A 12,293-nucleotide genomic window follows, 5' to 3' on the forward strand; every position below is an offset into this window, starting at 1 on the left:
TGGCCCCTGCAGATATTAAGCACATTTAATTGATTTTGTAAATTGATATTAGCCATCATCATCAGGAAATTAATCAGTCTAAGTATTTCTAGCACTTTCTTTTCTGTACCACTCGGATTCTGTTTTTTGGGATGAGGACAAAACCAGCATTTATGGCCCATTGCTTATGACCTTGGAGAAGGAGTTGTAGAGTGGGTCAACATCACCTAAGGAAGAATGCAACAAGAAGTTAAGAGAGTTAATAGAAATGGCAAAGGAGCTCAGGTAGTATGGAGAGGCTAGAAAAGCTGGAGTTGACAAAGCAAGTGTTAAAAATAGTGCTTAATGAAAACACGTTTATATGTAATAGAAAAGGAGAAACTGTTTCCATTAGCAAGGAAATAGACAGTGAAGGCATCATCATCATCAGGTGCCATGCCCAGTTTGAGCTTTGACTGCCATGGCCCACACACACTTGTTTCAGGTCAAGTGGATCAACTCATTGGTATTCATTTCCAGTTCTCTGGCTGCTGTCTCCATCATCATTTGTCTTTGCCTTCCTCTTGCTTTCTTCCCATCAATCTTTCCCATAATTACCGTGCATTCTAACTCCTCTTTCCTAATCACATGTCCAATGAAGTCACGTTGCCTTTTCATGACCTCACATTATTTCTCTTTTTGTGTTTGCTCTGTTTATGGCATCCTCAAAAAAACTAGTGTGATTGGACATGAACAATAACAGATTTTAAAAATGAGTTGGTTAAATTTTTGGAAAAGGATGCATGCTATGGGGAATGAACTAGTGAGTGGGATCATAAGATAGCTTAGCCACCTCCAAGCTCTGGGATTCAAGCACCCAATTACAATAAGATCAAAGCTGAAATTGGCCATGGATCATTTACGGCTGACTTGTGGGCATTCCAGAGATCTGTCTGAGAGCTTGCTGTCCACTGGGAAACCCTGTCTAGTATGTCCCTGCATGAGTGGTGCATTGGTTCATGCAGCACAAGCTGGAGACTCCTTGAATGTGGACATGACTGGGATCAGAGGAGAGCAAGTATCAGGGAACCATTGGAAAGGGTCTGTCCCCTTTAACAAAATCATCTATTTGATGACATCTGTACCCAGCACATTGGCAGCATTTGATGACAGCCCATTTGATGTGTCTTCAATGGTTGCAGAAAGAAAAATACTCTTGAGTGTCACTTGATGCCAAATTGCTTTGGTCACTTGAGAGTAAAATCCATCAGCATACACTGCCTGCTATATTCGCTTACGTTCAAACTGTGGTTAACCCCAGAGGTAAATAATGATTCCACTCGCTTCCATATTAGGCGTTGTACAACCTAATGATTTAAACATTGCTGCAAATTTGGAATATTTTTGTTACTGCACATATTTGTGCTTTTTATTTTCTTACTAGACTCTGTGCCAGATAGATTAATTGATCAGAACACAGCCGCCTCGACTGCAGAAGGAGCCCATACTACTGTCAACGCCGGAGGGGCAATGGACAGCAGGCGCCAGAAGGCTCCTCGGATCCCCCACTCTTCCTTCATTGCACCTGAGGATCTCGGTATCAAGGTGAGGATGTGTGAGCCTGGCTCCCATTGCCTTGCTCGGTGCAGACGTGAGCTTGACTTGATGCTCTTTCCAACGTTTCTGTACTCTTTGACCTGCAGAATGTGGAGAGGCCGAAAGACTGGTACAAGACAATGTTCAAGCAGATCCACAAAGTCAACAAAGGTAAAGTGATCCTGGGAAGGTGGCTTTTCAACCCGTGAATGCAATTCGTACAGAGATTACCTTCCCCCATTGTGTCGGAGTGATTAAGTAGAGTTAGGTTTAGGAAATGGTGACCTTTGCCCTTGTCGTTCCATTCTTCAGGCTCAAGCCAAGGCTGCTTTCTCTACAAAGAGCTGCAGCTGGTGTAAAAACGCTCCTTAAATTATAAATGGCTTCGATGAGGTTTCTTGTTGGGAAATCCAAGAGCAGGGATTGTTTAATAGCAGAAAGTTATTAATAAACCCACTGGCCAGTTGTGGAGTGAGGTTAAAATATTGAGATTTTAATGCAGTTGTGGTGAGTACCAGGCACTTCGCTGGGGAGGACTGAGGTGGACGGGGTAGAGATGTCTGCCATGCATCAGTGACAACAGAGCTGCTGGCCAGTAAATGAAAAGTCAAGCAATGTTTTATAGAGTCACTCTAAACGCTGAGCAGCAATTGGGGATTTCTGCTGTGGATTTTGCAAAAGTAACCATGCCCAGTGGCAGAGGAACCACGGACTGGTGTATATGCTTGGCAGAGGAGCTGCAATCTATGGGAATGTAAAGAAAGGCTCTAAGTCAAAATCCCGCTTATTTTGCTCACTCTCCTGCAGAAGCAGGAACTGTTTGACACACAGATGTGACTGGTTTGCAAGAGTTTTAAGAAGCTGAAAGGCTAGGAAGCATGGAACAAGGGCATGAGACCAGCAGATTGCACCACACTCCCCACTGGCAGATCAGTGCTTTCCATCCGCTGTGGCACTCCTGCCACAGGCTTGTACCATCCACCTTGCAATTGTGTCATAGTATAGTGGGATGGTGTGTCACCTCTGTTTGACAGCATCCTGTTCATGCTCGTTTCAAGTCTTTGTGACTCTCCCTTTTCCAAATGGGTGATCTCTGCAACCATTCTGTGTGAACTCTTTCTTGCAGCTTGTCTTTTTTTCCTTTAGAGTCTTCACTTCTCATCTCTCACTACCCTTCCTTTCCGCTCAGACACGCCCGAAGAAAACCCATATCGCCTTACCTACAGCTTCCCCGAGATCCCTGAACGCCAGCACAAAGGAGAAGGTATCAGCAGCCGTGAGAGTCAGTGTGTGGTGCTGCCAAGTCCTTCATCCCCATGGTGGACCAGGTTGCTGTTGTATACAATGGGGTTTAGTGTGCATGGGAAGGCTGTCTGAAGATCCATCACTGGAATACACATCTCATAGTGCCGATACAGGAGGGATAAGAGGATTTCTTTCAAATGTCTAGCTTGTTTTAATGTTCTCTCTCAGTCTATGCAGTGATTGGAAGATGTCACCCTTTATTGGGGAATGTTAACCTTTATTAGTGGGTTAGGTTGGGATGCCTGAAATTGCTGAATGAAGGGATGTGGGATCATGGGAGTAGCTTGTGTGGAGTATTGTAAGGACCGGACGGACCAAAGAGTTCCTGGTGTTTTTGTATTGTAGTCAGTCCTGCTATTCCAAGATGAGCACCATTGGAGAGCAGATTGTCCATGGGCTGGTTCTCAGCCACTTGTTGAGCTAGGGCCCTGAACATTTTCTCCGATCAGGACTGAGTGAGTGTTAGCCGCATTTAGGGCTGTAAGTGAATCTGGGCGTGGGAGGAAGATTGAAATATGGTGAGAACTTTCTTCAATGTCTTGGGACAGAGACTGGATATGGGAACAAGAGACAAGACTGGCATTTGGCCACAACTTAAACTGCAGTCAAATTGCCTGCTCCTCTGTCTTCAGTGGTCTAAACTCAGGTGGGCCAGGAGAGGAACTCCAGCCTGAAAACACTTTGATCAGTGGGTCCTCACTAAGGGATTGTGAAAGTGGGGTGTAGAGGTGGGTGAGATGGTTTTAAGAGTTGCAATCTGCTTTTTTCTGCTGCAGAGGAAAATCCTTATACACCCAGCTACGTGTTTCCCGAGACGACTCCCAGTCCTAAATCGGAAGGTAACGCCGTGAATGGAATCTGACATCCACAGATCAGATTCCTTTCTGCTTTCAACGTCTGCTTCCCATGAGTTTCATTAAGTTGCCTTGTGCCCTGGCCTTTAGCAGAGAGCTAGAAGCTTTGCTGTGCTTGCATCTAAGAGCTGCGATGTGATATTCTTAATGTGAAAATGGTTACAATACGAATCTGCCTTGTCTCTCTCTCTACGGCACCTGTACACCACATATGGAGATGCTTGCTGGCTCCGTCTGTACTTAGTTAGGTGTTCATTATAGTGGCTTTTGACCTTCAAGCCGGAAAGCCTACCACACTGGTCTGGACTTGTATCCAATTCCCTCCCTATCTATTGAAATTGCCAAAATGAATCAATCGAATGCATACCTGGAGATTTGATTACACATTATCTTGCATTCAACTGTACCACTCTCACATATCATTGGTGGCATAATGTGTCAATCACCACCACCTTCTGTCCGCAAACATTTATTATTGGCCACCTGTCTGCTCGTCTATGAAGGATCCCACTACTCATATCTATTGGATGATTCTTCCCAGCCAGTTGCCCTTCTTGCTCATCATCTCTATGCCTCCTGTCGTCAATGTGAGTGGAGTATTCAGAAGCTCACTTCATGTTCTATGTAAGCAGTAGCGTCCTGGAGATTACACTGCCATTTTTGGAGAGTTCAGCTTGGCCAGTGTATTTCAAAACATTCAAATCTATTCAAGGAGAATTATTTCATCCGGCTAGATGGTATCTGAGCGGAATTAGTTTCGGCATCCTCCAGGGTTCACTACTGTTCAGTTCCCACAATGTGATAGACTCTTGATCTCAGTCTATCACATTATGATCTTACAACTTATTGTCTGCCTGCACTGCTCTTCATAGCTGTAACACTTTATTTTGCACTCTTTTGCTATTTTACCTTGCACTACCTCATACACTGTGCAAGACAAACTTTTCACTGTAACTGGCGATAGTAAACCAATGCCAGTTTCAAGTAGCTGGGCAAGCCCAACCCTTGACCATTTTCACTTGCTGTGCTGTTTTTTTTTAAATGGGGGTTCGATATGGAATGGATATGACTGTTTTTGAAACCTGCAAAGATGATTACAAGGGTCAGGGGTTGGTAGGAACCTAGGGAGGCCAGAAACATGAAGAAACGGACCTGGTGTAACTGGCGCCGATCAGGTTCATTTGGAAACCACTGCAATTGCAATTCCAATTCCAAATATGAATTCTCACCTGCCTTGCATAAGCCCTTACCCTTTGCTTAGCAAGAATTTATCTGCCACTGCTTTAAAAGTATGCAAAGGCTCTGTGTCCACCTCTCTCTGAGAAAGAGAATTACAAATAAACCTATTTCTCTGAGAGAAATAGCTGTCCGTATCTGTTAATAGGTGACTCTTCATTTTGTGACTACTCTCTGTTTCTAGGTTCATGGCTTACACATTGCAACCCCTGTCATGGATCTGTTACAGGATCCAGGAATTGATTCTATGTAGATCCCCTGGATCTGAATTAGATCCTGTCATCGTGAAGACCATAGCATCATCTTGGAACATACTTTAAATTAGTGGTCAAATGTTGCCCTTCCGCTTGCTTGTGAGGGGAGTGTGAGACCCAAGTGCTAGAGTAATGGTTAGTAACGCTGTTGAGGGTGAACAGGCTGAAGCCATTTAATGCCACTTTGCTGACAAACCTTCCACACGAGGCCAGTGATCTAGACGCCTTCATCTCTGATGTCACTTACCCTGAGACGTTACACTGGTATTGTCCGGGCAATACGCTTTTATTAGGTTGTGGAGGAAGATCACATGAATTCCACTGTCCTTTTCGGTACTCCTGAACTGTGACCCCCGAGGCTAACACCTCTTGGCCGTGTAGCATTGGTCAACTAGTTGGATCGTAGCAGGTTCTTCTGTTACTTTGGCAGACAGCAACGACTTTGAAAGGAAACAGATCAGTTTGCTCATGTACGCTGGCAATGACGCCGCTTTTTGCGAGCAGGTCTATCTCCCTGCACACTTGTCTAATGAGGATATTTGTCCCAGCAAATGAGTTCTTCAGTTACTAGGCCCTTTGTGATATCTTGCCAAATGGCTGTCTTGTGTGTGCTGGCAGTCTGCCTGAGGCTGAAGAGACTGTACACTTGGAAAAAAAACATTCTTCCTAGTAAGGGTCTCTAGAAAGCCTGCAGGAGGACTGACTGATTCTTCTTTCCTTTGAGACTTGTCAATTCAATGCAATCCTGGATGTGTCACTGTGATGAGTGTGTGTAACACTGCACAGGCAAGTGCTTGACTGACATTTTTCCAGTCCAGTGAGTAGGTCAGTTCAAGAGGAGGATTAGCAATATTTTGCACTCTCCGTACTGCCCTCCTTGAGGCCTGTATTGCACTATCGACCATAGGTGTACAGAGCCCGTTGGAGCAGAGGCAAGAGGTTTGGCTTCTCCAGCAGATTTTGGCTTTTTTCTTTGTTTTATCTTAATACCCTTCCTGCTGCCATCATTCCTCACCTATGTGCCCTCCTCACATGACTAGTACTAAATAGATAGAGAATAATCTAACATAGCACACCTACGCAAGTGGAAGCTGCAGTGATGATTAGCTCTGTAAGTAGTAACCTGTGATATATTTGTCCTCCATGATAATCATCCCCTCTCTTGAGAGGTTTCTGCTCTGACAAGTTGAAAGTTATGTCTGTATAAGACTATCCAGACAGGAGAACTTTAACTATTGAGCTTTTAGATTCTGGTTTCCCTTTGCTGTACAAAATGAACCTTTGTAAGACAGCATTGAATCAATAATACCTTCTTAACTTATTTTTCTTCATTGTGTGAAAATTATTTCGTTTTAATTTTGTTTACACTGAAATAGTTTTACCTATTGGAATTTAGTTCATGTGACCCAGGGTCTGAGGTGTACCAATCTCTGTTGAGCAATGATTTTTATTACTTGGGAGGTAGTTTTAAAAGGAACATGTACCTTCCTGTATGACATAGAGCCACTATGTTATTATGTTCCATCCCACGCTCAACCTCTGTTTCTGGACTGAGAAAGGGAACTGTCTGGGTTCCAAAGCTAGTAGCTTTTCAGTGGTCTCTTGTTTGGATGTGTTTGGATATGAGTGATCAGTGAGGGAAGAATTGGGTTGGGTTGTGACTTCCATACCTCATTATATCATGAGGAATCAACCTGATATGTGGCGTTAAAGCACTGCAGGGTAGTTTCCATGGAATTCAGAGAACGTCCAGGAGAAGCATTTTCAATTCCACTCAAGCCTTGTGTTGGACCATTTTCAGTTCTTTAATGCATTTTATTTCTGCTTTCCTCTGTGACCTTACCAGCTAATTCTTTTCCTGTGTGACCTTACCAGCTAATTCTTTTCCTGCTTAAGTTGCCTGTTCTGCTCACCCATCTTAGCTCCCCTTTCCATTTCTTTTCTAGAAAAGGAGACTTACACTCCAACCTATGTCTTCTCAGAGATTGCTAAGAGAGAAATTCTAGAAGGTACTATTTATTTCTCAGCTGCCCTGTGTGCCCCTGGAGTTTCTAACATATAACTCCCTTTGCTTTGTGGCTAGAAACAATGGTGTCAATATATATAAACACTTCACTGAGTCAGTAGAGGTGACAGTGAGAGATTAGCTTCTGTGCAAGTTGGACTCCAGCTGCTCTGTAGCAAAGTTGAGTGCCTAAAAGAAGTGTTTTTTTTTCCACTGTTTAGTTTTAAACATTCTCTATTTTGCAAAGGTATTCCTTGTAGATGGAGTCCAAAACAGGGATTGGTAATGTTTCTGGAAACTCCAAGCAAAGGTTAACCATTATTCCAATCTTGGATGATGCAAAGCCATCCAAATTGGATTTGTGTGCAGTACCTCTATCTAACTATCTCCTCTAACTTGTACATCTGACTGTGTGATAGGATGACACTGCAACACTGCGGTTTGAATCAAGCACCATAGAATGCAGTTATTGTGTGTACAGAGACAGCCGATATGCGAGTTCTCAAAAACAAGAGAAATACCGAAACAAACTGAGCATGGTCTTCTCATTGAGTATTTTTCTTTCAGATGATGAACTAGATGATTACTCCTCACGGTATCCTTACTCAGAAGATGGTGAGTAGTCTCCTTCTGGCGATAAGTTGCAAACATTGTTGGAGCTGAACATTGACGATTAAGAGCTTTAACCACTTGATCAGTTAGAGACTGGTCCACCATTCTGCAAGACCCTGAACGATTTTCCGCCTCGATTCTATTGCATGATGCCCATGTTCCTAGTTTCCTTTGATATCCATAAATCTGTTGATCTTTGTCGTGAATGTACACAGTGATTGAGCCTGCACAGCTGCTGTGTTGGAAAGTTGAAAAGTTCGCCACTTTCTGAACAGAAAAAAAAAGTCCTCTATATCTCAGTCTTAAATGGTCATCGTCTTTATGTCAAACTGCATCACCAGGACTCAGACTCCTCATTCAGTCCTTTAAGGATTTTCTAAGTTTTAATGAAGTCTGCCATCATTCTAAACTCTAGTGCAGGGGTTCTCAACCTGGGGTTGATGGCCCCCTTGCTTAATGGTATTGGTTCAATGCATAAAGTTTGGGAGCCCCTGCCCGAGTGAATGCACATCTGGTCTACTTAATCTCTCCTACAACAAACCAACCATGCCTAGAACTAGTCCAGTGAATCTGTGTTTATTCCCCTTCGTAGATGCTGCCTGATCTGCTGAGTTCCTCCAGATTTTTGTGTGTTGCTCTGTGTAATCTCTTGTATGTTAGGTCTATAGTATATAGTAGGCAAAACAATCAAATAGAAAATGCTGGGAACACTCAGCAGGTCAGGCACCGTCTAGAAAAAGAGAAACAGTTACTGTTTTAGTCAGTGACACTTCACCAGTCTGGCAAAGTTCTGTAGATTTTCTGATTTCCAAAACTAATCATGTATCACGTTCCAGTTGTTGGCTTAAACAGTCAGTGGTTAAACAGCCAGGGCAACACTGCAGTTTGATCCAGTTGCTGCCCTCAATTCTTTGAATGGTTCTGAGCCAATCATGTGTTTTTGGTGTTGGGAAGGTGGTGGCGGGGGGAGGGGCGCGGGGTGTAGTCAGTCAGGCAAAAGTCATCAAAGCTGCCATAAGTAATGATTATTCACAGGTGTAGGAGATGCATCTTTGTCCATCTCTGTGGAAATCCATTCTGTTTGGCTATTTAAGAAATCAAAAGATTACGTAGAGGACAATTCTCTAAGGTAGATCGGCCTTGATCTTCATGAATGGGGGAGCAGGGATGGAGGGCTGACTGGCCTATAGCTCCCACTTCTTATGTTTATGTTCCTCAAAGCTGTAGCTGTAGAGTTGTACAGCATAGAATCAGGGCCCTTGGCCCACTGTGTCTATGCGGACTCTCAGACATAGAGTTTTACATCATTTGGTTCGATAATTTAAGCAGCACCTTCACAAGATGTGAGCTCTGCAGAAAAATAAAAATGAAACCTTTTCCAGTTTTCACTACTTTACAAAAGTTTTAATCTAGAGATGTGGTTTGGGATAACAGCATTTCTGGGATTTTGCTTCAGACTAGAGCATAATTGGATGGATAAGGACCCAAAATAACTTGTGACTGTCTGGTCAGTCTCTACAATGCAGCACTGGGCAACCTTCAGATAACATTTTGTCTGCCCCATCAGTGGACCAGTCCAAGCAGAGGAGTAAGATCATTTTCCTCCCCTCTTCTCTTCCTTACTCTGGTCACTTACCTCTTCTCCTCACCTTCCTCTGGTGCCCCACCTTCTTCCCTTTCTCCGACAGTCCACTCTCCCCTCCTAACAGATTCCTTATTCTCCAACCATTTAACTTTCCCACCCACCTGGCTTCACCCAGCACCTTCTAGCTAGTTCTCCTTCCCCTCTCCCCACCTTTCTATTCTGATGTCTTTGCCCTTCTTTTCCAGTCCTGATGAAGGTTTTCGGCTTGCAATGCCGACTGTTCATTCATTTTCACGGATGCTGCCTGATTTGCTGAGTTTTGTGTGTGTTATGCTGGATTTCCAGCATCTGCAGAATCCCTTGGGTTTATGACCTTACACCCTGCCCAGTCCCTGTAAAGGCTGCCTTACACTGTTGACAGGAGTACACAGCCTCAGGGGTACTCCCAATCACCAACACCAATGGTGCAGAGAGCAGTAGGACTGTTTTCTTCAATGCAACAGCAAGAATGTATCCACTGTGAACAACTATGGTGGTAGGGAGCTGGAACAGGGCAAACTGGAAATATTGGGGGTTTGTTTGGGGAGGACCTTTATCTAATACAATTGCAAGTTGTTCTTTAAAATCAGTGTCATGTATTGCATAATTTTTGCTTTGTACTTTGACTTCCAAGGAACAGCTCATTGGGGTTAGTCTGGATTTGAATCTTTTTGCAGAAAGTTGTGAAATATAGAAGTATGTAGCTGTCATGAAAAAGAGTAACCATGGAAACCACAGAATAAGTGAAATCAGCACCAGCAGTGACGAGAATCTGTAGCTCCTCTGTGTGCCTAGCATGCACCATTATCTATAGAAACAGGCTGATACTTGTAAACTGCTCGGTTGTTCAACAGTCCCTTTGACAAAGCAACTGTGACCTTTCCGATTTTCCCCTTGTTGAACAGCCAAGGGCCGTACCCACAGAATATCACTGGTACGTTGGACTGGCAACAGTAACACTGTATGAAAATAGGGAATTGTGGAAACATTCAGCAGATCAGGCAGCATCTATGGAGAGAGAAAGAAGTATCAACATATAACCTTGTCACCTGTTTTAATTTCAGGCTCCCACCATCTGAAGTGGCAAGGCATTGTTTGTTTTTTTTTAGTCAATTGAAAATCAATTACTTTTTTTTCATTTAAAATTGTCAGTTTATTCCATAATCAGGAAATTACAATGAAAGTTTAAAGTTTTGAAAAGAAGGGTTTAGTTGGTTTCCAGAAATGTTAAAGTAATTGAGTGCCCACAGTATATTTTGTAAAAGTCAGTTAAAATGGTTAGTCTCCTTACGAGATTATACTTAATTTTAAGTGCCTTTTAATAACAGTATTCATTAAATATAATCATAAGGAATCCAAGCATTTTTAAATGGCTTTTAATAATATTATTAATGGTTAGTTTCCTTCAGAATTGGATTTTAAAAAGTTGTCCAAATGAGGAATTTATTATAAGGATGTCTGCTGCCTTTATTACTCTTTATTACTGTTAATTATGCAGATATGAAGTGGCTGTTTGAAATTAATTAACCACTTTTTAATGACTAGAGTGAGATTAAATGGTAGTAGATTAAATGTTGGCTTCTGAAAGCAATGAGATAGTCAGGGTTGGTGCCTTTAAATGGAGATAAGATTATGTAACAAAAAGAAATCACTCTGTGACCTGACTGCAAATTGCATTCACACTTGATTTAAAAGGGAAAGTGCCCAAGCAGCTCCAGAGAATTTGGACGTGTCATTTATCATTATTTGCACTGGTTGATTTGCTGAACTGAATGGAACCAAAACTGGGTTGGGATGAAAAGCGGCAGGCACCTCCAGTTGTGTTCCCTCTCTCTCGCCATGCAAACCCCATTCCCTCACCCCGAACCCCTCACTCCATCATGCACCTCCAGTTGTGTTCCCTCTCTCTCACCATGCAAACTCCATTCCCTCACCCTGAACCCCTCACTCCATCATGCACCTCCAGTTGTGTTCCCTCTCTCTCACCATGCAAACTCCATTCCCTCACCCCAAACCCCTCACTCCATCATGCACCTCTAGTTGTGTTCCCTCTCTCTCACCATGCAAACCCCATTCCCTCACCCCAAACCCCTCACTTCTATTTTCCTCCTGCCCATTTACTCTCTTCCCAGTTTCCAGCGGGTGTTTATTCCATCCTATGCTTCAATTCCATGGTACTGTCAGATTAGGAATCAGCTTTCCTTGCACTTTTAGACTGGTTTATTTCCCCCTCCCTTTTTCTCTTTGGTGGAGTGCTCTCTCCATCTCTCCTTTTCTCCTTCAATTTCTCTATCTCTGTCTCTCTCCTGACTTTCTCCCTCTTTTGTTCTTTTGCATACTCTTCCTCCCACTAGCCTCACTTAATGCCTGACCCCTCCAGAATGCCCTCCCCGTTATCCAGAGTATCTTGTAAACTGAAAGTGCACTCTCACGATAAACACGAGAAACTGCAGATGCTGGAAATCTTGAGCACTACATACACGCACAACATTGGAGGAACTCAGCAGTTCAGGCAGCTTCTCCGAAGGGGAATAAACAGTCAACATTCCCGTTATGTGGGTTCATCTGATCTAAGTGGTCATTGTCCATGTACAATCCCTTCTTTAATCAGGCACATTGACTGTTGTGGCAGTAATCCTGCACGCTCCCAGAGGCACACTAGCAACTGGCTGCTGAAAGTTGGCTGCTTTTCACAATTTTCTATCTAGATGCATTGTAATGTCACAATGTCCCTGCTACAGCCGGGATTCTCATCGGCCACAGTGAATCACAGTGCATTATTGTATGGAGCAGAGTAATTAGGTCGCTGAATTGCAAGTTCAAATTCTATTGCAGCTGCTGTTGAACTT

At 43.2% G+C, this 12,293-nt stretch overlaps 1 protein-coding gene across 37 annotated transcripts in view; it reads left to right on the plus strand.

Moving 5' to 3' along the window:
* The window catches only part of LOC140212029 (sorbin and SH3 domain-containing protein 1), a 216,108-nt gene that overhangs the window by 127,676 nt on the left and 76,139 nt on the right, over positions 1-12,293 (plus strand). For 25 of the 37 annotated variants that reach the window (XM_072282414.1, XM_072282415.1, XM_072282413.1 and 22 more), the window contains 6 exons: positions 1,403-1,563; positions 1,662-1,725; positions 2,744-2,818; positions 3,636-3,698; positions 7,150-7,212; positions 7,776-7,823. In XM_072282414.1, the coding sequence (XP_072138515.1) occupies positions 1,403-1,563; positions 1,662-1,725; positions 2,744-2,818; positions 3,636-3,698; positions 7,150-7,212; positions 7,776-7,823 (474 nt within the window). The remainder of the gene's footprint in view (positions 1-1,402; positions 1,564-1,661; positions 1,726-2,743; positions 2,819-3,635; positions 3,699-7,149; positions 7,213-7,775; positions 7,824-12,293) is intronic. The other 12 variants (XM_072282444.1, XM_072282434.1, XM_072282427.1 and 9 more) reach the window with 5 other exon arrangements.

The sequence above is a fragment of the Mobula birostris genome, chromosome 18 (assembly GCF_030028105.1).
Source record: "Mobula birostris isolate sMobBir1 chromosome 18, sMobBir1.hap1, whole genome shotgun sequence".
Taxonomy (NCBI): domain Eukaryota; kingdom Metazoa; phylum Chordata; class Chondrichthyes; order Myliobatiformes; family Myliobatidae; genus Mobula; species Mobula birostris.